Below are 26,234 nucleotides of genomic sequence, written 5' to 3' on the forward strand. Positions count from 1 at the left end.
GTTGTGATCTTTGTATGCTTTCTTACTTGCTTTCTCTCCTTCTGTTTTTCCTGTCTTTGAGAGGTATCCTGTGGCCCCTCTGCTGTCTTCCAGTCTCCATCCCTGGTTCTTCTATTTCCTGAGGTGGAGTCTTTAAGTCAGACCCAGGAGATGGAATAATCATATTATATATGTTGCCTTTTCACTCTGTTGATGGTTTCCTTTGCTGTGCAGAAGTTCACTGTAGTCTCATTTGTCTATTTTTGCTTTTGTTTTATGTGGTTTTAGTTGCGCTTTTGGTGTTACATTGCCCAATCCAGTGTAATGAAGCTATTTCCCTATGTTTATTTTTGGAGTTTTGTAATGTTGGGTTTTATGTTTAGGTCTTTATTTATTTTTTAATGTTTATTTTTGAGAGAGAGAGAGAGAGAGTGAGTGTGTGTGTGTGTGTGTGTGCGCGCACGCGCACGCACGCATGAGTTGGGGAGGGGCAGAGAGAGGAGGACAGAAGATCTGAAGTGGGCTCTATGCTGACATCAGAGAGCTTGATGTTGGGCTCAAACATATAATCTCTGAGATCCTGACCTGAGCCGAAGTCAGATGCTCAACTGACTGAGCCATCCAGGCGCCCCTATTTGTTTTAATGTTTATTTACTTATTTAGAGAGAGAGAGTGTGTGAGTAGGAGAGGGTCAGAGAGAGAGGGAGAGAGAGAATCCCAAGCAGGCTCCACCCTGTAACCATAGAGCCCCACATGAGGCTTGATCCCATGAACTGTGAAATCACAATTCAAGCCAAAATCAAGAGTCGGTTACTCAACCACCCAGGCCCCCGTATGTTTAGCTCTTTAATCCATTTTGGTTAACCTTTTTTTTTTTTTAATGTAGTATAAGATGTAAGGCTCCAACTTCATTCTTTTGCATTTGGATATCCAGGTTTCCCAGCACCATTTGTGGAAGAGGCTCTTGTTCCCCTATTGGATAGCCTTGGCATCTATGCCACAGTTTATTTGACCATATATGTGAGTTTATTTTTGGGTTCTCTGATGTGTTTCATTGGTCTGTGTCTTGTCTTTATGCCAGTACATTACTGTTTTGGTTTCTGTAGCTTTGTAAGATGTTTTAAGTCAGGAAGTATGAGACTGGCTTTGTTTTCTTTCTCAAGATTGTTTTTGTTGTTTGGGTCCTATTGATATTCCATATGAATTTTAGATTTATTTTTTTATTTTTTTATTTAAAACATGCCAGTTCAGTAGGGTTTGAATTGAATATGTAGATTGTTTTGGGTAGAATGGGCATTTAACAATATTAAGTCTTACCGTGAACACAGCATGTTTATATTTGTGTCTTTAGTTTCTTTCAGCAGTATTTCATAGTTTTAATTGTGTATTTTTCATTGTTCTCTTTATCCATTGTTTCCCTTTTAGTGTTTTCAGTTATCCATGGTCAACTGCATTGTGGAAGCAGATGATGATTCTTCTTCAGTGTTGTCAGATTTTGGTCAATAGTAGCCTAATACTACATCACAAGGCATCTATCATTCACCTTATTTCATCACATAGGCATTTTATCATCTCACATCATTAGAAGGTTGAGTACAGTACAGTAAGGTAGTTTGAGAGAAAGACCACATTCACGTAACTTTTATTGTAATATATTGTAATTGTTCTATTTCATTATTGTTACTGTCTTAACTGTGCTTAATTTATTAATTAAACTTTATCAAAAGTATCAATAGGAAAATATATATATAGGTTTTGGTACTGTTGTGGTTTCACACATCTGTTGGAGTCCTTAGAGTCCCCACAAATAAGGGAGACTGTTACATAAGTCTACTTCCTTAGTTAAGTTTCTTTAGTAAAGTATTTTTTTCTTTTTGATGCTTTTGTAAATGGGAATATTTTTTATTTCCTTTTGTTCACTGTTTATAGAAATACAACTGGATTTTGCATTGGTTGACTTTTGTATCCTGTAATTTTACTAAGTTTGATTTATTCTAACAGTTTTTTTATAGGGTCTAAATTTAGGGTTTTCTACACATAAGATCATGTCATCCGCAAACAGAGATAATTTTGTTTCTTCCTTTCCAATTTGGATGCCTAATTGCTCTGTCTAGGATTTCTAGTACTGTTTTGAAAAGAAATGGTAACAGTGGGCATCCTTGCCTTGTTCCTGATTTTAGAGGGAAAGCTTTCAGTTTTATACCATTACGTATAATCTTCGCTCTGGGCTTTTCATATATGGCTTTTATTGTGTTGAAGTAATTTCCTTCCTTGTCTAGTTTGTGGAATGTTTTTATTATGAAAGGATCTTGATTTTTGTCAAATGCTTTTTCTGTGTCAGTGGAGTGATCATGTTATTTTTGTAATTTTGATAATTCATTGTGTTGGATTGATTGATTTTTGTATGGTGAAGCATCCTTACATTCCAGGAATAAATTCCACTTGGTGATGATATAACTCTTTTAATGTATTGTTAAATTCTAACTGCCTAGTATTTCATTGAGGGTTTTTGCATCAATAATCATTAGGGATATTTGTCTGTATTTTTCTTTTCTTCTTTGTCTTATTTTGGTATCAGGGTAATGTTGGCCTCATGGGATGAGTTTTACAGTATTCACTTCAGGTTTTTGGAGGAGTTAGAGAAGGGTTCTTGTTAATTTTTTTTTTTTTTTTTTTTTTAATCATTGGTAGATTCTCCATTGAAACTATCTGATTCTGGGTTATTCATTGTTGGGAAGTTTTGTATTACTGATTCAGTCTTTTTACTAGTTACAGGTTGCTTCGGATTTTTTATTTCCTCATGATTCTGTCCTGTTAGATTACATGTTTCTAGAAATATACTCATTTCTTCTAAGTTATCCAATTTTTGGCATGTGTTGACAGCAGTCTCTTATGATCCTTTTTATTCTTATGGCATCCGTTATAATGTGTCTTTTTTCATTTTTGACTTTTGTTTTATGAGCATTTTCTCTTGGTCTAATTAACGGTTTGTTGATATTCTTAATAGTCTCCAAAAACCAATACTAAATTGTTGAATTTTTATTTTTCTGTCTCTATTTCGTTTAATTGTGTTGTAATCTTTATTATTCCCTCCTTTGATGAACTTTGAGTTAGTTTTTCTAATTTCTTGAAGTCTGAAGTTAGGTTGTTCATTTGCAGTCTTTGTTTTTTACTATAGGCATTTACTACTATGAATTTCCCTTTTCATACTGCTTTTGTGGCATTCCATACATTTTGGTATGTTGTGTTTTATTGTCCTTTGTCTCCAGATATTTTCTGCTTTCCCTTCGGATTTTTTCTTCTGACATATTTGTTATTCAGGAATATGCGGTTTGATTTTCCCTTATTTTGTAGATATGCATGTTTTTCTTTTGCTTTTGATGTCTAGCTTCATTCCGTTGTAGTCAGAAAAGATACTTGGTATGATTTCAGTCTCCTTAAGTTTGTTAAAACTAACTTTATGGTATAACGTGATCTCCTGTGGAAAATGTCCCATGTACAACTGAGAAAATGTGTATTCTGTTGTTGGGTATAATGTCATGTGTGTGTCTTTAGGTCCATTTGGTCTAATGCTAAGGTCCTGTGTTTCCTAATCGGTTTTCTTTCCCATTATTGAAAGTGGGATATGGAAATGTCCTATTATTACTATGTTACTATCTTTCTTTTCTCTTTAGTTCTTTGTCATTATTTGCTTAATGTATCTGGCTGCTCTTCTGTTAGGTGCATATATATTTATAATATATATTTTTGGCGAATTAACCCTTTTATCATATAATGTGTCACTTGTTTCTTTTTTCTATATATATGTGTGTGTGTATATATATATATATATATATATATGTAGCCATATTTATGTATGTGTATATATATAATCATTCTTTCTCTTTTTTGGTTATTATTTGCATAGGATGTCTCTTTCCATCCTTTCAGTCTGTGTATATCCTTCTATCTAATGTGAGTCTCTTGTAAGTAACATATAGTTGTGTCTTATCTTTTTTTTTTTTTTTTTTTCTAAATCCACTCAGCCACTCTGTGTCTTTTGATGGGGGAGTTTAATCCATATACCTTTAAAGTAATTACTGATAAGGAAGACTTCCTATCGCCATTTTTATGGGTTTTGTATGTCTTGTAGTTATTTTTTTCCTTCTCTGTGAGGTCTTCCTTTGTGTTTCATTGATATTTTTTTGTAGTGACATGCTGTGATTCCTGTCTCGTTTTCTTTTGTATATCTTCTCTAGGCATTTTCTTTCTGGTTACCATGGGAATTACATAAGACATCTTATAGTTGTACTATAGTTATAATCTATTTAAAACTAATAGCAATTTCAATTGCATACAAAAACTCTACTCCTTTACATCTTTCCCCCCTTTCACTGAGGATACAAATTATATCTTTTTATGTTTTATATCAATTTTATTTATAGTTGTTTAAAAAATGTTTTCATCTTTCACATCTTTCGCATCTACCTGACTGATTTACTCACCACCATTACAGTATTACAGGATCCTGTATTTGTCCATATATTTACCTTTACCAAACAGTTTTATATTTTTACATGATTTTGTATTTACAGTCCTTTTTATCTTTTTCTTTTCTTTTTTTTTTTTCAAGTTGAAGGACTTCCTTTTTGTAAGACAGGGCTAGTAGTGAGGAACTGTCAGCTTTTGTTTATCCTTGGGAGTCTTTATTCTTCATTTAGAAAGTCAGTTTTGCTAGATACAGTGTTTTTGGTTGGCACTTATTTTTTTCAACACTTTGAATATATTATCCCACTTCTTTCTGGTCTTTCTGCAAGGTTTCTGCTGAGAAACCTGCTGATAGTCTTAGGATAGCTGCCTTTGTACATGACTAGTCATTTTTGTTTTGCTGTTTTCCAGATTCTCTCTGTCTCTGACTTCTGACAGAGATTATAGTGTGTTTTAGTATCATCCTCTTTGGGTTCATTGTAGTTGGAGTCCTTCAAACCTCTTAAAATTAGATATCCATTTCCTTCCTTACATTTGGGAAGTGTTTGGCCATTACTTTTTCAGATAAGCTGTCTGCCACATTCTTTGTTCTCATGGAATTCCTCTAAGTGCATATATTAGTAGGGTTGGTGGTGTCCTAGAAGTGTCTTGGGGTTTCTTCACTTTTCTTCCGTTTTAAAAATTGCCTCTGACTCAGTAATTTCAAATGGCCTGACTTTGGGTTTATTTTCTTTCTTTTGTTTGATTAAGTCTATTGTTCCCTTGTGAATTTTCAGTTCAGTTATTGTATTCTTTTTATTTCTAGAATTTTTGGTTAGTTCTTTTTTATATTTTTTGCTGATGAATTCTTTTTTTGTGTATGCATGGTGATTTCATCTAGTTGTTTTCCTTGTGTTCTCTTGTAACAAATTGAGTTTCCCTAAGACAGTTATGTTGCATTTTTGTCAGGTAATTCATAGATCTCTGCTTCTTTAAGGTCATTTCTAGAGCTTGATTTTGTTCCTTTGATTGGAATTGGACTGTAATTTCTTGGTTTTGGGGGGGTACTTTGTAGTTTTTAATATGCATTTTAATTTTGTGTGTGTGTGTGTGTGTGTGTGTGTGTGTGTGTGTGTGTGTGTAGATTTTGCCTCTGATAAAAACAACCACCTCTTCCAGTCTCTCTGAATTGGCTTCATTGAGGGGAAGACCTTCATTAGAGATTCTTGGTAACTCTAATACCTTTTATTGAGGTGTATCTTTTTCAGACTTAGGCTTGTAATTTCCCAGTGAAAGACTTAATTGGTTTCTTTTTCAAGAGCTTCAAGTACTGTAGTCCTGAAACAAACCTGTGTTTTCTGTAGCCTCTAGGCATCCAGTATATGCTGGTTCCATCAGTGCTCCAAGTCTGGCCAATACAAAAACTTGTCCCTTTGACAGCTCCTTTCACCCCAAAAAACAGGAATGTTGGACATAATTCCAATGGGTGAAGCTGCAGGTTGAGCTTTTCATCATGAGTATGAACTGTGCCATCTTGGGGAGGGATTGATACAGTTGAAATGAAAGTTTTTCTTACATATATCTGGCTCTTTTTGGCTTGGAGCTTGCTTGGGGTACTGCAACTTTCTAACTGGTTTCTAGAGGTCTCATAAAGGGTTTTTGGACCATGTATATAAGTTAATGTTCCTGTGAGGGAATAAATTCTGGAGCTTCTTTTTCCTCCATCTTGCAGACATCTCTCCTGGTTGGCTTTTTATCTTTGTTCAGATAAATTTAGTATTTCTCCAATTCATTTGGTCGGAGGAAAATGCCAGAAGATTTATCACCTATACAAAGCTAACTTAGACATATTAGTAAATTATCTTTAGTATAAGTTCAAAGATCTGTTTCAGGATTTTCTCATTATAACACTGAAAAGTCTAATTGTTTCTCAACAGAATCTATAAAAGCTATTGTTTCTAATAACTCCAAGGTTTAGTCAGCTCCCTAAACCCCTAAAAAAGATGATTTTGTAAGAGTGATTAAAATATTCAGAATGTAAAATAACCCATTAACCAGATCTTTATCACAAAATTTTGGGCATATTGCCTGGTCCATGGTAGACACAGAAGTATGTTATCAACCAAGGAATGAATTTCTGTCTTGATTATATTCGAATTAGAAAGAAAAAAAAAATCAAAGACTATATTTCATGATTGTCACAGATAATTGATAGATACCCTATACTAATGCCAACAAGTATTTTGTGTTTTTGTGTTTCTATCCTTTTAGGATCTTAATTAGAGGGAGGCAGATGGATATAGTTCGTTTTTTGTTCATTACAACTTCACCATAAAATGTGATACTTTTTTAAAAAACAGGTTAAAGGTAAATAAATATTTTGTTCTACAATTTTACTTCATGTTTAATGTATAACACACACTCTGGGCATTGAGATTATAAAGCTCAATAAAGTAATACTTTGGGATTATTATTATGTTGAGTTTATCATAGTAAAATATGCTGATTTATATTTATATTTTTCTCCTGAAAATATATCTTATTCTGTAGTTAATGGATTATTGGTAGGATATAGTGTAATAATGACTTCAGAATTGTACGTTCAGTCTTGAAATAATCTAACATTTCATGCAGTTCCATTGTAACAGACCCAACCTTAAACCTAAAAGTTATGTTACAGATGTTTTATGTCATCCAATTTTCTAAGGTGTAATACTACCTTGGATATCATTGTTCACTCTTCCAAAATTTTTATGTTAAATATAACTTTAGGGGAGGGGATGGAGTGTTTACAAAGCCAACATCCCAAAAGGAACAGAAAGACACACTACTTTGAGAAATCAGTAAGCAAGTGTTTATTAGCTTTATAGATTGAGCATACAAGCCTTTTTATCTCTGGCGTCTCGATTCCTCACATCTTCATTTAACTTCATCTTCAGTTAAAGTCACTCTGCTTACATTGACTTTTTTATCTTTGCCTTTTTATCTTCTTTTATTATTTTATACTCTATCATTAGCTTTTTTATTATATAAATATTTTTTTAGAGAGAGCGCATAAGTGGAGGGGAGGGTTGGGAGAATCTGAAGCAGGTTCCACGCTCAGTGTAGAGCCCATTGCTGGGCTCAATCTCATGAACCTGGGATTATGACCTGAGCCGAAATCAAGAGTCAGATGCTTAACCGTCTGAGCCACCCAGACGTCCCTGTCTACCATTAGTTTTTATGTTAACATGTCACAGTTACTATTTCTTTTATGTTCTACCATTTTTAATTGATTCCAATCTTGTTTGCTCATTGTTCGTTAACACATCTTCCCTTTCTGACAGTAGCAGTTTCTGTGGTTTCATCTTTTTTGTTCCTGTATTCATTACTTACTTTTCAGCTACCTGTTTAATATCTTTTTTCAACTTTCATCTTCTTTATTGTTGGCCGTCATTTCAGTGATCCTAACCCCAGTGCTTTGCTATTGGTATAGGAATATTAAAAATACTTTCCTAATATTTGTCTCCTTGACAAGTAAACTAAGTTGCTATATGTATTTATGGTCATCTCATAGCTTTTCTTTTTATTATTATTATTATAGGGGTTTTTGTTTGTTGAGTACTGGATTGATTCAAAACTAGCTTCAAAGTCAGAAAACATGGTATTAGTGCCATTGATGACACATTGGTTTTTCTCTTTTGGCCACTGATGGCTAAAATCATTTCCTCTGCCAGTTGACCTCTCAGAAGTTATAGTATGTAACAGTATTTTCCCCCAGTGTTTTATTTTGGAAACTTGGAAACATGCAGCAAAGTTGAAAGTGTTCTGCAATGGACACAATATGCCTGCCATCTAGATTTTACTATTAATACTTACCTTGTATTATCACATATCCATCCTTCTGTCCATCATTCCATCTTTATTTTTTCATGCATTTCAAAGTTAATTGCTGACCTCAGTGCCCTTCTCCCCAAGAGTGAAACTAATTTTTAAAAGACTTCTGTCCAGTTTTCTAGAGTAACTCTGGCCCTCTATATGTAATTTATTCCATAGGACATTTATTTGTAGAACTGTCTCACTGAGCCATGGAAGTAAAATAAATAAATAGAAAGTGTTGTCTGATTGATTGATTGATTTTTGAGAGAGAGAGACAGAGCACAAATGGGGGAGGGACAGAGAGAGAGAGAGAGAGAGAGAGAGGGAGACTCAGAATCTGAAACACGCTCCAGGCTCTGACCTGTCAGCACAGAGCCTGACACAGGGCTCAAACCCATGAACTGTGAGATCACGAAGTTGGACTCTTCACCGACTGAGCCACCCAGGTGCCCCAATGTTGTCTATTTTAAATGCATATTTTCAGTTGTCTACTTTGAGAGCTTTCTCATCAGATCTCACTTGGCCCTCCTCCATTATTGACTCCATAAGAAAAGTCCATGAAATGTGAAAAAAATACAGAATATAGAAAGTAAGCCATATTTTTAACTTTTTGAGAAGCCCCCATACTGTTTTCCAGAGTGGCTGTACCAGTTTGCATTCCCACCAGCAGTGCAAGAGGGTTCCCCTTTCTCCACAACACCTGTTGTTTCTTGTGTTGTTGATGTTAGCCATTCTGACACATGTGAGGCAGTGCCACATTTTAGTTTTGATTTGTATTTCCCTGATGATGAGTGATGTCGAACATCTTTTCCTGTGTCTGTGGACCACCTGGATGTCTTCCTTGGGAAAATATCTATTCATGTCTTCTGTCCATTTTTAGATTGGATTATTGGGTTTTTTGATGTTTTATAAGTTCTTTATATATTTTGGATACTAACCTTTTATCAGATATGCCATTTGGAAATACCTTCTCCCATTCTGTAGGCTGCCTTTTAGTTTTGTTGGTTGTGTCCTTCACCGTGCAGAAGCTTTTATTTTGATGAAGCCCAAATAGTTTATTTTTGCTTTTGTTTCCCTTGCCTCAGGAGACAGATCTAGAAAGAAGTTGCTACGACCAGTGTCAAAGAGGTTACTGTGTGTTCTCCTATAGGATTTTTATAGTTTCAATTGTACTACCAGGTATTGAACCAGGGAATGCAAAAACACTAATTCAAAGGGATACATGGCACCTTGATGTTTATAGCAGCATTATCTAAAAAGGAAAAATTATGGCAACAGCCCAGATATCTAACAACTGATGAATGCATAAGGAAGATGTGGCGTATATACACAATGGAATATTACTCAGCCATAAAAAAGAATGAAATCTTGCCATTTAAAGCAACATTCATGGTGCTAGAGAGTATTATGCTAAGTGAAATAAGTCAGCTGGAGAAAGACAAAATACCATATAATTTCACTCATGTAGAATTTAAGAAACAAACATGGGGGGGGGGAGGCATTGCAAGAGAGGAAAACCAAGAAACAGACTCTTAATTATAGAGAACAAACTGATGGTTACAAGAGGCAAGGTGGGTGGAGGGGATAGGTGGTCGGGATTTACAAGTGCACTTGTGATGAGCACCAAGTGTTGTATGGAAGTGTTGATTCCTTCTATTGTACACTTGAAATTAATACTGCACTGTATGTTAACTAACTGGAATTTAAATAAAAACTTAAAAAAAAAATAAGCCCTAGCCCGTATTGTAGTTTTGATTATGAATAGCAGATAGGGGTCACTAGAGGGGTCTGGTTAAGGAAGGATCTCTCTTCGTTTCTTTCCTTTTTGTTATCTCCTTTTCTTCCTTTCTTTTTTTCTCTTCTCCTTCCATTTTCTCTCTTTCTCTCTCTTTTAATCATAGTTGGGGAAAAGTACATATTTTGCTGCATTGATTTGTTGAGGGGAAAGAGTGAGCCGACCATGTGATGATAAGGAAATGTCACTGGAGAGCAAGGAACACAGACTCTAAATTAAGAGTTGGGAAATTTTTCTGTAAGGGGCCAGGTGGTATTTATTTTAGGATTTACAAGCCATACAATCTCTTTTAAAACTACTCAACTCTGTTGTTGTAGTGCAAAACAGCCATAGACGATATATAAATTATTGAGCTTGGCTATGTTTTAATAAGACTTTATGGTTGTTTGTTTGTTTGTTTTTTATGGCAGGCTAGATTTGGCCCACAAGCTATGATTTGGTGACTCCTACTGTATAGGGATTAACCTTGTACAAGTTACTTATAAAAATGTCATTATTAGTGTACACATTGCCAACATAGAAGTCTTTTTTAATGCTCTATTAGATGGGGATGCAGAATTGGACAGATATAATTCAGGGTGTCATTGGTGTGAGGAAAGAAGAAAAATGTTTAAAATGGTTGATTCCACTGATAACCTGGAGGTTCTGGCATGGCCTCCTTTCAGTCCTGTTTCAGCTGTGTAGCTGCTATTTGTATGTCCCGGGCAGAGAAGCAGACTGAATAGAGAGGGCTACGTTCCCCTGTCTGGTATTAAATCTCCCCTTAGTGGTATTTAAAACCCAAGTTTTTGAGTCAAGCCTGGGTTCAAATCTCTTATCAGATGTGTGACTTGTGATGTAACTGCTCTGAGCATCAGCAGAATGATAGTTTATCTAGCCAATTCATAAGCTTACGAGGATCTTAGTCATAACAATAATAGCAGCTAACACATGGCACTTACTATATCCCAGGCAGTGTTCTAACTATGTATATTAACTCATTTAATTCTCTCACAGCCATGGTAATTGTATACCATCATTTTAATGATGAAGAAGCTGAGACACAGAAATGTTGTCAGTAAATCATTCAAGGCCACATAGTTAATAAGTGCCAGAGCCAACATGTGAACTTGGGCAGTCTGGCTTCATAGTGCAAGCTCTTAACTGCTAGGCTTTACTGCCTTCTAAGGTGAGAACATCTGTAGCATATAGGTTTTCAAGAAATTGTAGATGTATTAACTTTACAGAATATTTTGGTATCTCTTCAAAAAACTTAGTGTACTTATGAGATAGCAGGTATGCATAAATATGAGATTCAGATTTTGATTTTTTCAGGTGTTTTGCTTTTTTCAATTACATATTATTCCTGGGATTTTTTCCCCCCATTAGAGTCATTAGTGCTACTATTCTTAAGAATTGTTTTGAAATGAATCCCTTTCTGTGAGGCAGTATAGTGGAAACGAGCCAGAAGACCCTGACTCCTGTTTTTGTCCTGATTCTGCATTTTCCTTTGTGTGATCTTGGGTACATAATTTTACTCTTTTAATTGTCTTTTAGCTGTCAACTGAAGATAATCCTCAAAGTAATGGGATTCAAATGAGATAACCTACGCCAGAGTGCCTAGCAGTATGTCTAGTATGTTATCAGACACTCATCAAATATTAGTACCTTGTTCACCTACTACTACATAGAATAACCTAAACCTTAGTACTGAAGGGAATCTTAAGATGGGAGAACTGAGGCCCAGAGAACTACTCATTCAGAACTGTATAGGTAATTAGAGGCAAAAGGAGCTGTCACTTAATGTAGGTCTTCTAATTTCTCAGTCTTGTCCTATTTTTACTGTTCACACTCCTTTATGCATTACATACAGAAGCATTATGTAATATGGCTGAGTTTTGGGGTGACTTTTCTTCGAACAAAACATGACACTTATTAAGAAAAATAGTAAGAGTGTTTGGTATTTTGAATTTTGTAATTAACTACTAAAAAAATCATAGGGACAATTTAATAAATCTTGAGGCTCTTTAAATCATGTATATGAAGTTATAAAGCTGTTAACGTTTCCTCATTTGTATTTATTTTTAATATACAAGTAGCATGTTTATTATAGAAAAAATAAATTAGAAGCAAAGTATGGAAGAATTCAAAAAACCCATTCAGTCAACATCAGTTAGAGAAAATGACTGTTAACACTTTGAAATAAAAGTGGCCTCATCTTAAACTTAAAACTTTGTAACTGACTTTTGTCCATTAGTGATGAATGAAGAAGACTATTCCTTGCCAAATTCAGATCTTGGTAATTTCATTTATTCCATTATGTGAATTGTTGCAGTTCATTTAAGTAATCCCATATTATGTAAATGGGCATTTCATTTTTTCCAAATTTCACAGAAACAATGCATTTTTGCACAGTTTTCCAGTTAATTTCACTTGATTTCTGATTTTTCATTTTTAACTTTGTGTTCAATAATTTTCCTCCAGAATAGAAATACATACATACCTATTTACATTTTCACTAGGGAAAGCTACTATATTTTGGGAGATGATGGTATAAATCTTCTTGAGGCTATATTTCTCTTTACATGTCACTTTAATATTTTGCATAGTGACATATCTGGCATAATCTTTAATTTTCAAAAGTTGGATTGTTTGTAGCTACATCTAAAATAACTAAGTGCTGCTGATGGAAATTTTAAGTGTGTGTTTTACGTTTGTCTTCTTTCTCTGTATGCATTAATTTGCATGGCACATTTAAAAAATAGATGCATCAAAATGAGTGTTTTTGAGTTACAGTTGACCCTTGAACAACATAGGTTTGAACTGCACTCACTTACATGAGGGTTTTTTTAAACTCACATATTGATAAATCCACTAGAGTACTATAAATGTATTCTTACGATTTTCTTAATATTTTATTTTCTCTAGCTTACATTAATGTAAAAATATATAATACATGTAACATACAAAATATGTGTTAATCACTTCTTTATATTATTGGTAAGGCTTCTGGTCAATAGTAGGCTGTTTGTAGTTAAGTTATGAGAGCATCTAAAGTTACTTGCAGATTTTAACTCTGCAAAGTGTTTGCACTGGTAATGCCAACATTGTTCAAGAGTTAATTGTGCTAGTCTTTGTCACTTAGTTTAGGGACAAAGTCCTACTTTTGAGACAGAATTGGACTTAATTAGTATGTCCCTTATCTACTGTTCATTTGCCTTGTTGTTCAGTTTCTCATGATGAACAAGAGGTATCTCACAATTAACAAAATGTGAACCCTACTGTCCTTTGCCATTTAGCCTTACATGTTAGTAAGGTAATTGTAGGAACATTTTGAGAGTTAGGTAATTTCTTTTTTTTATGGTTTTGATTACTTGTAGTTTTTATTCCCATGCATGTGAATTTGAGACCAAAAGGAATAGCTATGAATTCTGTTTCTTTGGATCTAGACTGCTTTCCTTAAATTATGGTAATCTCACATCATCAGACAGTACAAGCATAGATCTTAGAGTTGAATGAACCATAGAGATAGATATTGTAGTCCAGCTCCTTGCTTGATGAAATAATCTCTTCCTCAGTATCTTTGGAAGCTCTGCTGGAACAGCCAGTTAAGAATGTTAATCTACATACTTTAACTTCACAAGTAAATGAAACATAAAATTTTGCCCTACGGGAACAAAAATATTCTAGGTTTCTGTGACATGGGATTAATGAGCAAGTTCAAGGACATGTTTTGGGTTCAGGATTGTATGCTCAGAATCATTTTCTTGCAGTATAACACAGTTTTGGCTATTTCATTTATAGGTTATTTTTAAATCCCTCATATGGTAGATAATTGGAGGAAAAAACTTTTTTGTTCCAGATAGAAGTTCTTTGTTAACTATTAATCAAGTATTTATAAATTATTAAAATAGTAATTATATAAAGGAAAGCTGGATTGATACTTTTAACTAGACTCTTATTTTCTTAATGTCAGTTGTTTAAAGTGATAAAATACAAAACTCTTGGCCATAAACCTTCTGATTTTCATCTGTTGTGCTAAACAGTTTAAGCACATATACCATCGAATAAAGTCCCCCCCACACACTTTTTTAAGCCAAAGAAAAGCATAATCTATTAAAACAATGATTTTGATAAATATTGCTGTTCTTTTTTTTTTTAATTTTTTTTAATGTTTATTCATTTTTGAGAGACACAGAGACAGAGTGTGAATGGGGGAAGGGCAGAGAGAGAGAGAGGGAGACACAGAATCCGAAGCAGGCTCCAGGCTCTGAGCTGTCCGCACAGAACCCGACGTGGGGCTCGAACCCACGAACCGTGAGATCCTCACCTGAGCCAAAGTCAGATGCTTAACCGACTGAGCCACCCAGGTGTCCCTGCTGTTCTTTATCATAGTATCTTAGCATTTATCTAGTTAAAAGTTTTATTTACGTAAATAGTGGATCTTCATTTTCTAAACCTCATCTTAATTTGCCAGTTTTTTACTTCAGTGCTTGACTAACTTGCCTTGCCTTATGATCTGTTGAGCTTTTTACATGAGAGCTATACTAATCTTAATCACTGTGCTCATTGTTTGAATGTTTGCTACAGGAAGCGAGCAGCTGCAAAGCATCTAATAGAACGCTACTACCACCAGTTAACTGAGGGCTGTGGAAATGAGGCCTGCACGAATGAGTTTTGTGCTTCCTGTCCAACTTTTCTTCGTATGGATAACAATGCAGCAGCTATTAAAGCCCTCGAGCTTTATAAGATTAATGCAAAACTCTGTGATCCTCATCCCTCCAAGAAAGGAGCAAGCTCAGCTTACCTTGAAAACTCGAAAGGTGCCCCTAACAACTCCTGCTCTGACATAAAAATGAACAAGAAGGAAGGACAAGGAGCAAGAGATGATTTTAGAGGTAAGATGTTCTATTTTTGGGAACTTTTGACTGAAAAACCAGATTGGAGATTTAAATAATTTGTGAGGTTCTTACTTGTTTTGTCTAATTGTGTGATATTAAGACGTATTAGTATAGTGGTATTTATTTACCACTGTATATATATATTTATTGTGGCAAAGGACAAAGTAATAATTGAACTAATTATTTGACTGCATTTTATAGTTCTAATGGTCTCTAATGAGAAGCAGATTAAATTCCAAAAGTTTCTTTAATAGATTGATTGGAACTTTTGAACATTTTTCCTAAGTACTAGTCTCCTAAACTAGGCTATAGAATCTAATGAAGTTATCAAATAGCTGGACTGATTATCTGGAATGAATTGTGGAACCTGAGCACTATTAGGTGAAAGAAGCAGAAAGAAGTGGTGGCAGTCTTTTCCATTTCTGAGGGCACAGCAAAATTTTGTAGCCGTTACTTGAGAAATAATTCAGTTTTTCTTTCTAATATTCTTCCCATATCCTGCTCAGCTTCTTCTCGGGATTTGGTACACTCATGCTGCCAAGAATCATCACCTACTTATTAATGGCAGTCTTTACCCAAGCCTTTGTTTTCTAAATGATTCTGTATTCCAAAATTGTTTAAAGAAAATTTTTTTTTAACCTTCAAATCCAAGCTTTCTTTTCCTCAGTGAAGATAATCAATGTTAGTAACAAAGTAGTTGAATTTCTAAATAACTGACAGTGTGCATAATACCTACCAGAGGTATTTTTAAAAAGGAAGCTTTTTGTTTAAGACATGTGTAAGTTGGAGAACACCTCAAAAGTTTTCAGTAACATGATTTGAATGCAAGTTTAATTTTAATTGGTGATACGGAATTGTATTATATCTTTTATTCTAATTTCATAGTATAACTAATTTCATAACTTGATACCACTTTATTGCTCCTAAATGCATGGTTCTGTTACATGAATTAGCTCACACAGTGTGAATAAGTAGGTGAATGTTGTCAGTGTGTACAATGTGGAAGTTGCATTGACTCCATTATACCCATTTCCCCATTTAGAAAAAAAAATTTTTTTAATGTTTATTTTTGAGAGAGAGAGAGCGCAAGTGAGCACAGGTCGGGGAGGAACAGAGAGAGAGGGAGACACAGAATCCAAAGCAGGCTCTAGGCCCTGAGCTGTCAGCACAGAGCCCAACATGGAGCTCGAACGCATGAACCACGAGATCATGACCTGAGCCCAAGTCGGACACTTAACTGACTGAGCCACCCAGACCCCCCATACCCATTTGCCCATTAAGTGTGCACCACAGAGTAGCAATTACTAAATGTAAATGTGCTGGTGCAGTTGAATACAGCTAGCCATGGGGATTATGGTACAGGGCAGATGGACACATCTTTTTGGCTATGTGCTTCATTGTAGATGTTATTGAATGTTTATCCCTGTTTTTGCTCGTCTATGTAATTTATCAATTCCTTGTACTTTCTCCCAATACGTTACTCTCTCTGCTGCTCCTCCCTTTTTTCTGCAACTTTCTATATTTCCTACAATATTTTTTCTACGAGGAATTACAAATGCATTAACTACACTAGTACTTTTTATTGTTAATTATATTTGTTAGTTCTATACATATTTAGTAGTTTGCCCCAAACTCTGTTTTTGTATAAAAATTTTCTTAAGTATAAAATTTTACAGAATGTATTTTCAGGAACACACATCTATTTATTACAAAATATACTGGTATACCCTATGGGAATGTTCTTTCATTTAACATTTTCTTAGTAGAGCATCTCTTTTTAAACATTGTGAATGCTTGTATCTCTAATTATAATTTTTTTAACTAATTTATGTCTGAAAAACTCAGTTCACTTTAAAAATTTTTTTTAATTTTTAATTTTTTTAAACGTTTATTTTTGAGAGAGAAAGAGTACAAACAGGGGAGGGATAGAGAAAGGGAGACACAGAATCTGAAGCAAGCTCCAGGCTCTGAGCTGTCATCACAGAGCCCGATGAGGGGGCTCAAACCCGGGATCACGAGATCCTGACCTGAGCTGAAAAGTCAGACACTTAACCAACTGAGCCACAGGTGTCCCCTCAGTTCAACATTTAAAAATTTTTTTTTTCAACGTTTATTTATTTTTGGGACAGAGAGAGACAGAGCATGAACGGGGGAGGAGCAGAGAGAGAGGGAGACACAGAATCGGAAACAGGCTCCAGGCTCTGAGCCATCAGCCCAGAGCCCGACGCGGGGCTCGAACTCACGGACCGCGAGATCGTGACCTGGCTGAAGTCGGACGCTTAACCGACTGCGCCACCCAGGCGCCCCTCAGTTCAACATTTTAAACAAAACTCTGTGTAGGGAAATTGATACATTTTATATTATACATTATATAGAATTAGTAGAATGTCTGATTCACTTGAAGATGTTCTGAACAGCATGTCAACAAAAAGGGTGTGTGGGTCTAGAATGTTGCTGTCCCTTAAGATAGTTCATGTTACTGCATGCAAAACAACTCTTTGTTAATAAGTTTATGATTTGATGAATAGGAAGCAGAGTTTTTAGGTCCTAGCAAGGTAGTTATAATAGGTATTCTGTTTTGGTTACATTTTAGGAAATTAGATAGGGGTTTTGTTTTGTCTTGTAAGATGTTAAATTTTGTTTCCAATGGAAATAATGGGAAATAAGCTTCCAGTTAACAGTTTCATACTTTTCAGGAAGAGATTACTGATGTTAAGCAGAATTCCCCACTATCTGAAAATAGAGCATTCTTATGAAACCTTTCATGAGCCAAAATGGCATATAATAAGTGAAGAAGTGATTATCATTAGTTTCTATAGAAAAAATTTTGAGGTTCTCTTACCCAAAAAATAACCTCTCTCTTAACACAAAATAACACAAACTCTTTTTTTTGCTTTTTAACTTTCTTTGTATAAACAAAGTAGCCTAATGGAAACTTTCGAAAAGTACTCCTATGTATCCTGGAACAAACCTGAGGATTAACTCTTAAAGAGTTAAAACCCATAAAGGAAACTATAGGTGTATTAGTATATCTACTACTAAAAATTAGGAGATTTTTGTTGTACTCACAGTGTGAGTTAATCATAGCTGCCCCTATTTATCAGGAAAATTAGCCATCAGAAGTTCACCAGTGGACTTCCACTTAGGTAATTGGCAGACCTGTGTCACATGCTATTCTCCAGATATAAATGAAGATTGGAATACTAAGTGTTTAGTTTTTACAGTTTCTGTTATGACAGCATGTTTAGAGAAGACCACAGTTTCAGAAGATCACCTTTTAGATACAGAATGATTAATAATTCTAATTTGGAGTTAGAAATAATCTCAGTAGAAAATTTAAGTTAACGGGACACCTGGGTGGCTCAGTCGGTTGGGCGTCCAACTTCGGCTCAGGTCATGATCTCACGGTCCGTGAGTTCGAGCCCCGCGTCGGGCTCTGTGCTGACAACTCAGAGCCTGGAGCCTGCTTCCGATTCTGTGTCTCCCTCCCTCTCTGGCCCTCTCCCATTCATGCACTGTCTCTCTCTGTCTCAAAAATAAATAAACATTAAAAAAAATTAAAAAAAAGAAAATTTAAGTTGACATATTCATGTAAACTAAACTAGTATAACTCAGTGCACAAAACTCTTGGGTGTACTATCCAGCATTGAATGACATCTTTATAATCAGTTGAGAATGACGTACACTAGTCAGTCATTAATAGTTTCATATCCTTTTAGTAATTGGTTAGCCTTACCTGTCTACCAACATTTGAGTATTTTAAATAATACCAGACATGTGATAGTCATTAGGGATCACAAAAACACATTTATACACCCAGATAACATGAAGCTTTCAAGCTTTTGAGTTATCTTTGCCCAGAGAGTTCATTCTTCCTTTAGCTATTACAACAGGTCATAGAGTTGATTTTTAAAGTGAAATTTATTTATCTAATGTTTAAAGGATATTTCCACCTCTTTTATTAATGAAGTTGTTTGTAGGATCAGAATATTTTTATTTCCTTATTTTTATTTGTAATACAAGTCATTTGTGTTCTTGTTTGACCTTTAAAAAACAATTTATTGTTATCCCCAGTTAACCTGATATTCATGCAAGTCATAAGTGAAAAAATAGTGTTGTCAAGGTAGATTTCTCAGCTTTGGTAAGGTGCAATTTTGTGATTATTTAGCCTATCTCAGATTATAAGTGAGAAGATGAAGTGTAGGTTTTTTTTTTTTTTTTTTGCTTTTGTTTTGATGGTAGATCATGAGAATTGAGTACATTTATAGCTAAGCTAATTTTAATTTTTAAAATGTTTTTTTTTCCTTTTTTAAATTGAAATTCATGGTAAGTACCAGGGAGTTCTATTATTTGATGTGTTGAATCTGCGAGTTGTCAATTGTCTAATATCCCCAAGCGTTGAGATGGAGTTGAATGGAATGTTTTACATGGTTCCTCTTAATCACTGCACTCAGTGCTGTGAAAAAGTCAAGCATTATGAAAGCTCAGATTAAACTGCATGAAATAAATTAACATTTAAATAGATGACAACTTGGAATTTTAGAAAAGAGCATGTTAATATTCTTTTTTGTGTGTTTGAGTAAACAAAGCATAAGAGAGGGAACACACTTGGAGTTTTTCTTTGTTGTTCTAATGTGTTTCATCCATTGGGGTTCCCTTTTAATTAAGCTTATGCATTCTATAATCTCCAGACTTATTCTCCATTCCTCTCAAGGGGATATATGTATAGATTTAATTTTTGTTGGTGAAGAGAATGAGAGCTATATGTTTATCTGGTTTTGTCTGAAAGAGAATAATGGCAAATATAAAAATATTTGAAAAGGTGATAATGGAGGTCTAAGTTACTAGAGACAGATGTGAGAGGAAGTAAGATGCATGCCAGCAAACTGCTACAGACTTTCACCACAGCAGTAGTCCCTGTCTCCAGAGATTTTTATCTCCAAAATCCTTGAAATGTTCTTTTTGTTTCTTCTGTGATTTCATTTGAATTTCAACTTATTAACATTACTGTAATTCTGAAAATGTGTAATAAATTGATATTTGGTCTGGCTTTTCCTTGCCTCCTGTCATTTTTGCCTCTTATAGGGTTATTTCTTAATGGGGGAGAACGGATATAATAGAAAAACATACTAAAACTACCTTGGATTTAAGTACTACAGACAGCAAAAACAATGGTAACTAAGTGCAAAAGCAGCTTATCTTCCTTATAAAATTTTTATATATACAAGAAAAAAGTACCAAGAAAGATTAAGCTTAATTTAGAGGGACAGTCATTACTGGTGTTTTAAAGACTCTGAAGGCAAGATGGAAAAAGCTGAAAAGCTTCTTTCTGTATTAAGTAAGGATCAACTAGACTGCAATATTAAGTAGATACTAGAAAGAGCATTAGCTTGTTAAACAATGTGGAAATTTATTTCTAGCTCATCTGACAGCCATGATATTCTAGGTTGGCAAAATTCTGCTTCACACAGTCATTCAGAAATGCAGCTGTAGTGACATTATTACTTTTAACACATAGCTTCCAGAGCATTCTGGGAGCATCGCCCCATTAGCCAGAAGGAAAAGCCTTGGCCTGACCCTGTAACTATTTCCTGTTACTCTGTAAGGTTTGTTGCAACCTGATTCCTGGCTGCAGATGGCAGTGTTTGTCAACTTCAGGTTTTATGAGAAACGTGTATTAATTCTTGTCAATCACCCACAGAATAACCACCCTGCAAAAAAACTAAAAATGAAGACTCCAAAGGAACCAGTTTGATTTTCAGATAATACAAAAGTAAGACAAGGGTGGTTTATCAAAGAGAATACTAAAGGAACCTTTCTTGCCTTCTCAGTCTTTTGAGAACAGAGTAGTGAAATAAGGAAGAAACCTCTCAGAAGAACAGTGTTTCTTCTCTAAAGTGAGGTTGTAAAGAGGTGTGATGAGTCAAATCACATGATGGCTTGGTTCACATATTTACAAATTAAAGCTGTAGTCTACTGTGATTATGAAAAGAGTTTAAACTCATTAAATGCTGTGTATTAATGAAAGAATGTAAAAGAATGGGTGAGGTTGTTTCTGTTATTTCATGGAAAGAAACAGATAAAATATATTTTGTTGAATCTAAGTATTAGATACATTTTAAAAGAGCTGTACATCATAAATGGTATTGAGTACAAAATGTTTTGGCTATTTTACTTTTCACTAGAACTTATTAAGACAAAGTAAACATACTTAAAAAATAAATGTTCTCCTTTTTTCTTTAATTTTCTAGATGTGACTTACCTAACAGAAGATACGGTATATGAAATTCTTGAATTATGTAGAGAGAGAGAGGATTATTCCCCTTTAATCCGTGTTATTGGAAGAGTTTTTTCTAGTGCTGAGGCATTGGTACAGAGCTTTCGGAAAGTCAAGCAACACACCAAGGAAGAACTGAAATCTCTTCAAGGAAAGGATGAAGACAAAGATGAGGATGAAAAGGAAAAAGCTGCATGTTCTGCTGCTGCTGCTATGGAAGAAGATTCAGAAGCATCTTCTTCAAGGATAAGTGATAGTTCACAAGGAGATAACAACTTACAAAAATTAGGCCCTGATGATGTGTCTGTGGATATTGAGGCCATTAGAAGGGTCTACACCAGATTACTCTCTAATGAAAAAATAGAAACTGCTTTTCTCAATGCACTTGTATATTTGTCACCTAATGTGGAATGTGACTTGACATATCACAATGTATACTCTCGAGATCCTAATTATCTGAATTTATTCATTATTGTAATGGAGAATAGAAATCTCCACAGTCCTGAATATCTGGAAATGGCTTTGCCATTATTTTGCAAAGCAATGAGTAAGCTACCCCTTGCAGCCCAAGGAAAATTGGTTAGACTGTGGTCTAAATACAGTGCAGACCAGATTCGCAGAATGATGGAAACATTTCAGCAACTTATTACTTACAAGGTCATAAGCAATGAATTTAACAGTCGCAATCTAGTGAATGATGATGATGCTATTGTTGCTGCTTCAAAGTGCTTGAAAATGGTTTACTATGCAAATGTAGTGGGTGGGGAAGTGGACACAAATCATAATGAAGAAGATGATGAAGAGCCCATCCCTGAGTCAAGTGAATTGACACTTCAGGAGCTTTTGGGAGAGGAAAGAAGAAACAAGAAAGGTCCTCGAGTGGACCCACTGGAAACTGAACTTGGTGTTAAAACTCTGGACTGTCGAAAACCACTTATCCCTTTTGAAGAGTTTATTAATGAACCACTGAATGATGTTCTAGAAATGGATAAAGACTATACTTTTTTCAAAGTAGAAACAGAGAACAAATTCTCTTTCATGACATGTCCCTTTATATTGAATGCTGTCACAAAGAATTTGGGATTATATTATGACAATAGAATTCGCATGTACAGTGAACGAAGAATCACTGTTCTCTACAGCTTAGTTCAAGGACAGCAGTTGAATCCATATTTGAGACTCAAAGTCAGACGTGACCATATCATAGATGATGCACTTGTCCGGGTAAGTTGGGCTAATGCTTAAAAATTAGTACTAGAATACATACCTAATGCTGGGGAGATTGTAATACAGTTCAGTGAATTCATTTTATAAGTGACTCTGAAAAAGAATGTATTACATGGCTTAGGAACACATGGACATTTTGTATTATAAATGTAAATATTATACTTTTGTTGTTCCTGTCCAAATTTGTAAATGCGTCCCACAAACTATTGGTTGTCTTAAATAATGGTCACTCTGTCTTTGAAAAAGATTTTCTAAATATCAACAACTAACCCCAAAAGTTTTTTCTCTATTCAGAAGACAAGTGGATGTTGGGAAAAGACTAGAACACAAGAACAAGGGGAATGTGGAGACAGTAATAAGTATGAATGTCAAGCCTTAACTGGGAAGAGTGGTACAATAAAATCATACCATAGAATAATAAGTGGTATTCAAAAATTCACAAACTCTAAATGTAAAGTTTAGAGTTGGGTTATTGTGAAGTTGAAGTGATCTAGACACTTTAGCGTGCGTTGCTGGTAAGAGTTCCTGCTGGGTCACTCATAATGCCCCTGAATGGCACTGCCTGATTGTGGTATTTTCTTAACCACTTAAATAATCTGTATGAACTACTCTGGGTCTTGGAGTTTGTTGGAACTTCTAGGAAAACAGCAGCTATTCCAGGATTTCTTGAAATTAATGGTGCCTTGTTTCATAAACCCAACCCAGGGAGATTGAGCTAGGAGAATATTGGGAATACAAGTACCCACCTTCTAACTTCCTGTATCTCCAGATTGTTGCCTTTTGTTCATTCCTTCCCGCAGCAGAAAATAAGAATTTTACTGCCCCCATTTAAGTAAGAGTGCAGGCCTGTTCAGAAGACAGAAACCAGTTGCCAATCATGTACCAAAATTTACATTTGCCATAGGGTGCTTTATTGCAGGATTTTATTGTATTCAGAATATTAGATACACCCATCATTACTAGTTCTTTTTTTTAACCACTTTAAGTAAAATTTGATGCCAGCTAAAATTAAGATGCAGTAAACCTTCCATACTAGTGGAAGATAAACCATGACACAACTAGGAAATTGTGGTATTTATTTTAAAATATATTTTAGCTTTAGAATTGGTTTGTCTAAATCTGAATATTCATAAAACGTAACCAGTGGAAAAAGTTGTTTGACACCTCAGAAACTTAAAAGTTTTCGAGATTTTTATGCCTCTTTTGTTTGTTAATTGGTTTTTTAAAACATCAAATATATTTCTAGTATTGAAGAAAAGTTCTACACTATTTTAACAACTCAAGCAGTTTTTCAACAGCGGCAGAAAGAGGCATTAATTGTTTGGAGTAATTATTGTTGCTTGCTTTCTGATGCTCTTTTTATTTTACTCCTGTAGTCTTGAGCTACATAAATAATTAATATACTTAACAATTCATCATCAGGCAGCCAGCATCTTTACATAATTTAGCAGAAAGTAGGGTATCTTACAAAAGCGTGAGTGATGTTTTGTGAAAAGGACATTGAAGTCTTCTATGAATTTCGATTGTTAGAGCAGAACTGCATATCCCAAAACAACACATTTTATGTTTGGCTTCTTGAGTTGGGATTCTTTCATCTATTTCCAGCAAAAGCTGTGCCTGGCTTTTAAAAAGCAGTGAAATCACTCTGTATAAGATTCAATCCAGAATTTAAAAAAAAATGTTGTCCACCTTCCTTATCTGCCTTCTGCTAAGAAATCTACCCAACTTTATTTTCCTTCCCCCGCCTTGTTTCCCACCACCACCCCCTTAGTAAAGCAAGGCTAAGAATCAATGAAAGTTTAAGTACTTGTTGTATACTTACTTTATTCTATCATCTAGAACTTTGAGGAAACAATCATGTTGGTTTATAAGGCCTTTTTTAAAGCAGATGTTAGGATAAAATTAACTGAACTTTTTAATTATGCTAAGAAATTGGGTTTTTTTAGTGAGTTCTGCTTCATTATACCAAACCTGAATATTATAATTTGACCAGTTATAAATTAGGATTCACTAGATAATACCTGTACTTAAATTACCAGTCCACAAAAGCAGTTTGATTTAGAAATCTTCTGTGTGAGGCATTTTGCTAAGCAGTAAAGATGTAAAGATGAATCATGACCACCGAGAAGCTTCTTAGGGGCTCTAAATATTCATACTAAGCAAATTTTACTCTTCTTCCCTTTTTTCTTTTGCTTTCTTTTTTAATAACAATATGAAGGGCCAGAAAAATAAAATCATCAAAATAGCCTTGTGAGTCAGTCAATTGATGCTCTATTTTTTAAAAAATATTCATAGAATGTGTGATTATGATAAAAATTATAGTATTTCAGTAGCAAAAAGTAAAAGGTTTACAACAAAAAGTAGTTTAAGGACATCCTCTCAGCTGAACTCCCAAAAGTACTGATGGGTTTTAACATCTTATTCTTCAAGGATCTACTTTGCTTTTTTAAAGCTTCATTCTTTCTTCTATATCAGTTTGACAGACAAAATAAACCTATTGACCACTTTCTTATGGCCTGCTAATTTAGGGTCAGGAAAAGAAGAGGAAATGAGAAACTTTGTGGTGAGCTCAATATTAATAATTAAATAATTAAGGTTATAGGATTGTAGGCTTTAAGAGCTAAAAGGAGGCTTGGAGTTCATCTCCTTAGTATACAAATGAGACCCAGAAAATAGTGACTACATATATGACAGTCTTGAGTATGTTTTCTGTTAGGTCCTATTTTTCAGTTAATTGTCAGGCTGACTGTCATGGAGGAAAAGGGAGGGGTAGTACCTTCAGTTGATAATTTCAGATTTTTTTTAAATGAAAAATATGTTTGCCACCTTCTCATACCATGTAATTCAGACCAGACTAGCAGATTATTTCCTAACTGGAGTTTTTTCTAGAGGAACTATCTTTGGTGACAGCTGAATTAGTGTTTACAGTTATTTTATTGAACCTTAAATGCTGTTGATTATAGGACCCACTATTACTACTAAAAAAGAAAGACTGCCAGTTAGTTGTGAGATGCTACCAGTTGTATGGTATATCCATAATTTCAGAGATGTTAAAGTGCAAAAACAGAAAAATGAATTTTAGAATCAGTGAAATATGGTAAAATATTAACTGCCTTTTCACAGGTAGGTATCTCAGAATCATTTAAGAACTACTCCCATACCTGTAAGTTGCTGGAATGTTTCCCCCAGGGCTTACTTTCACTATTTTTTATTGTTTCTTAGAAAATAGTACAGTGATGGTTATGAGCTCATTTGAATTAAAACAATTCTAACATAAGGTTTTTATAGTGTTTTACTCAAAACATTTGTGTATTTGTGTATTCTTTTAAAAGTAGATATTTTGTCACTTTTCTTAGACCAAGCATTCCCAAAGGAAAAGGATATAAAATTTTATTCATACTTTTTATCTTAGATTATGTTAGGAGAGTACGAGTATCATGGAAGACAGTATTGCCATCTATGACATACCCTGAACTGCCTTCACATCAGAATGGGAAATTTGTTTAAAAGAAAAATTTCAAGGTTCTACCCTCTAGAGATTCAGATTAGGAAGTCTGGTGTGGAGCCTAGAAATCTATATTTCTGGTCATGTCCGCAGATACTCCCATAAAGCCATCTGCAAACCAGTATTTGGGAAGATAGCAACTAGTACGGTTTATATATACATATTTATTGAGGCCATTTTTATATACAAGTACATACTGGGAAAACTGGCAGTCTTTGAAAAGGTGGTGAAAATAGCAGGTATAGAAATAGGATTGACAGTGGTCTG

At 34.7% G+C, this 26,234-nt stretch overlaps 1 protein-coding gene across 6 annotated transcripts in view; it reads left to right on the top strand.

Moving 5' to 3' along the window:
* Positions 1 to 26,234, top strand: part of UBE3A (ubiquitin protein ligase E3A) — a 91,811-nt gene that overhangs the window by 37,589 nt on the left and 27,988 nt on the right. For all 6 annotated transcript variants that reach the window (XM_047086541.1, XM_047086536.1, XM_047086539.1 and 3 more), the window contains 2 exons: positions 14,648 to 14,955; positions 21,210 to 22,459. In XM_047086541.1, coding sequence (XP_046942497.1) covers positions 14,648 to 14,955; positions 21,210 to 22,459 — 1,558 coding nt within the window. The remainder of the gene's footprint in view (positions 1 to 14,647; positions 14,956 to 21,209; positions 22,460 to 26,234) is intronic.

The sequence above is a fragment of the Lynx rufus genome, unplaced genomic scaffold (genome assembly GCF_022079265.1).
Source record: "Lynx rufus isolate CCGP_SWC_20201006 ecotype Redwood Valley unplaced genomic scaffold, mLynRuf1.p SCAF_21, whole genome shotgun sequence".
In the NCBI taxonomy this organism is placed as follows: domain Eukaryota; kingdom Metazoa; phylum Chordata; class Mammalia; order Carnivora; family Felidae; genus Lynx; species Lynx rufus.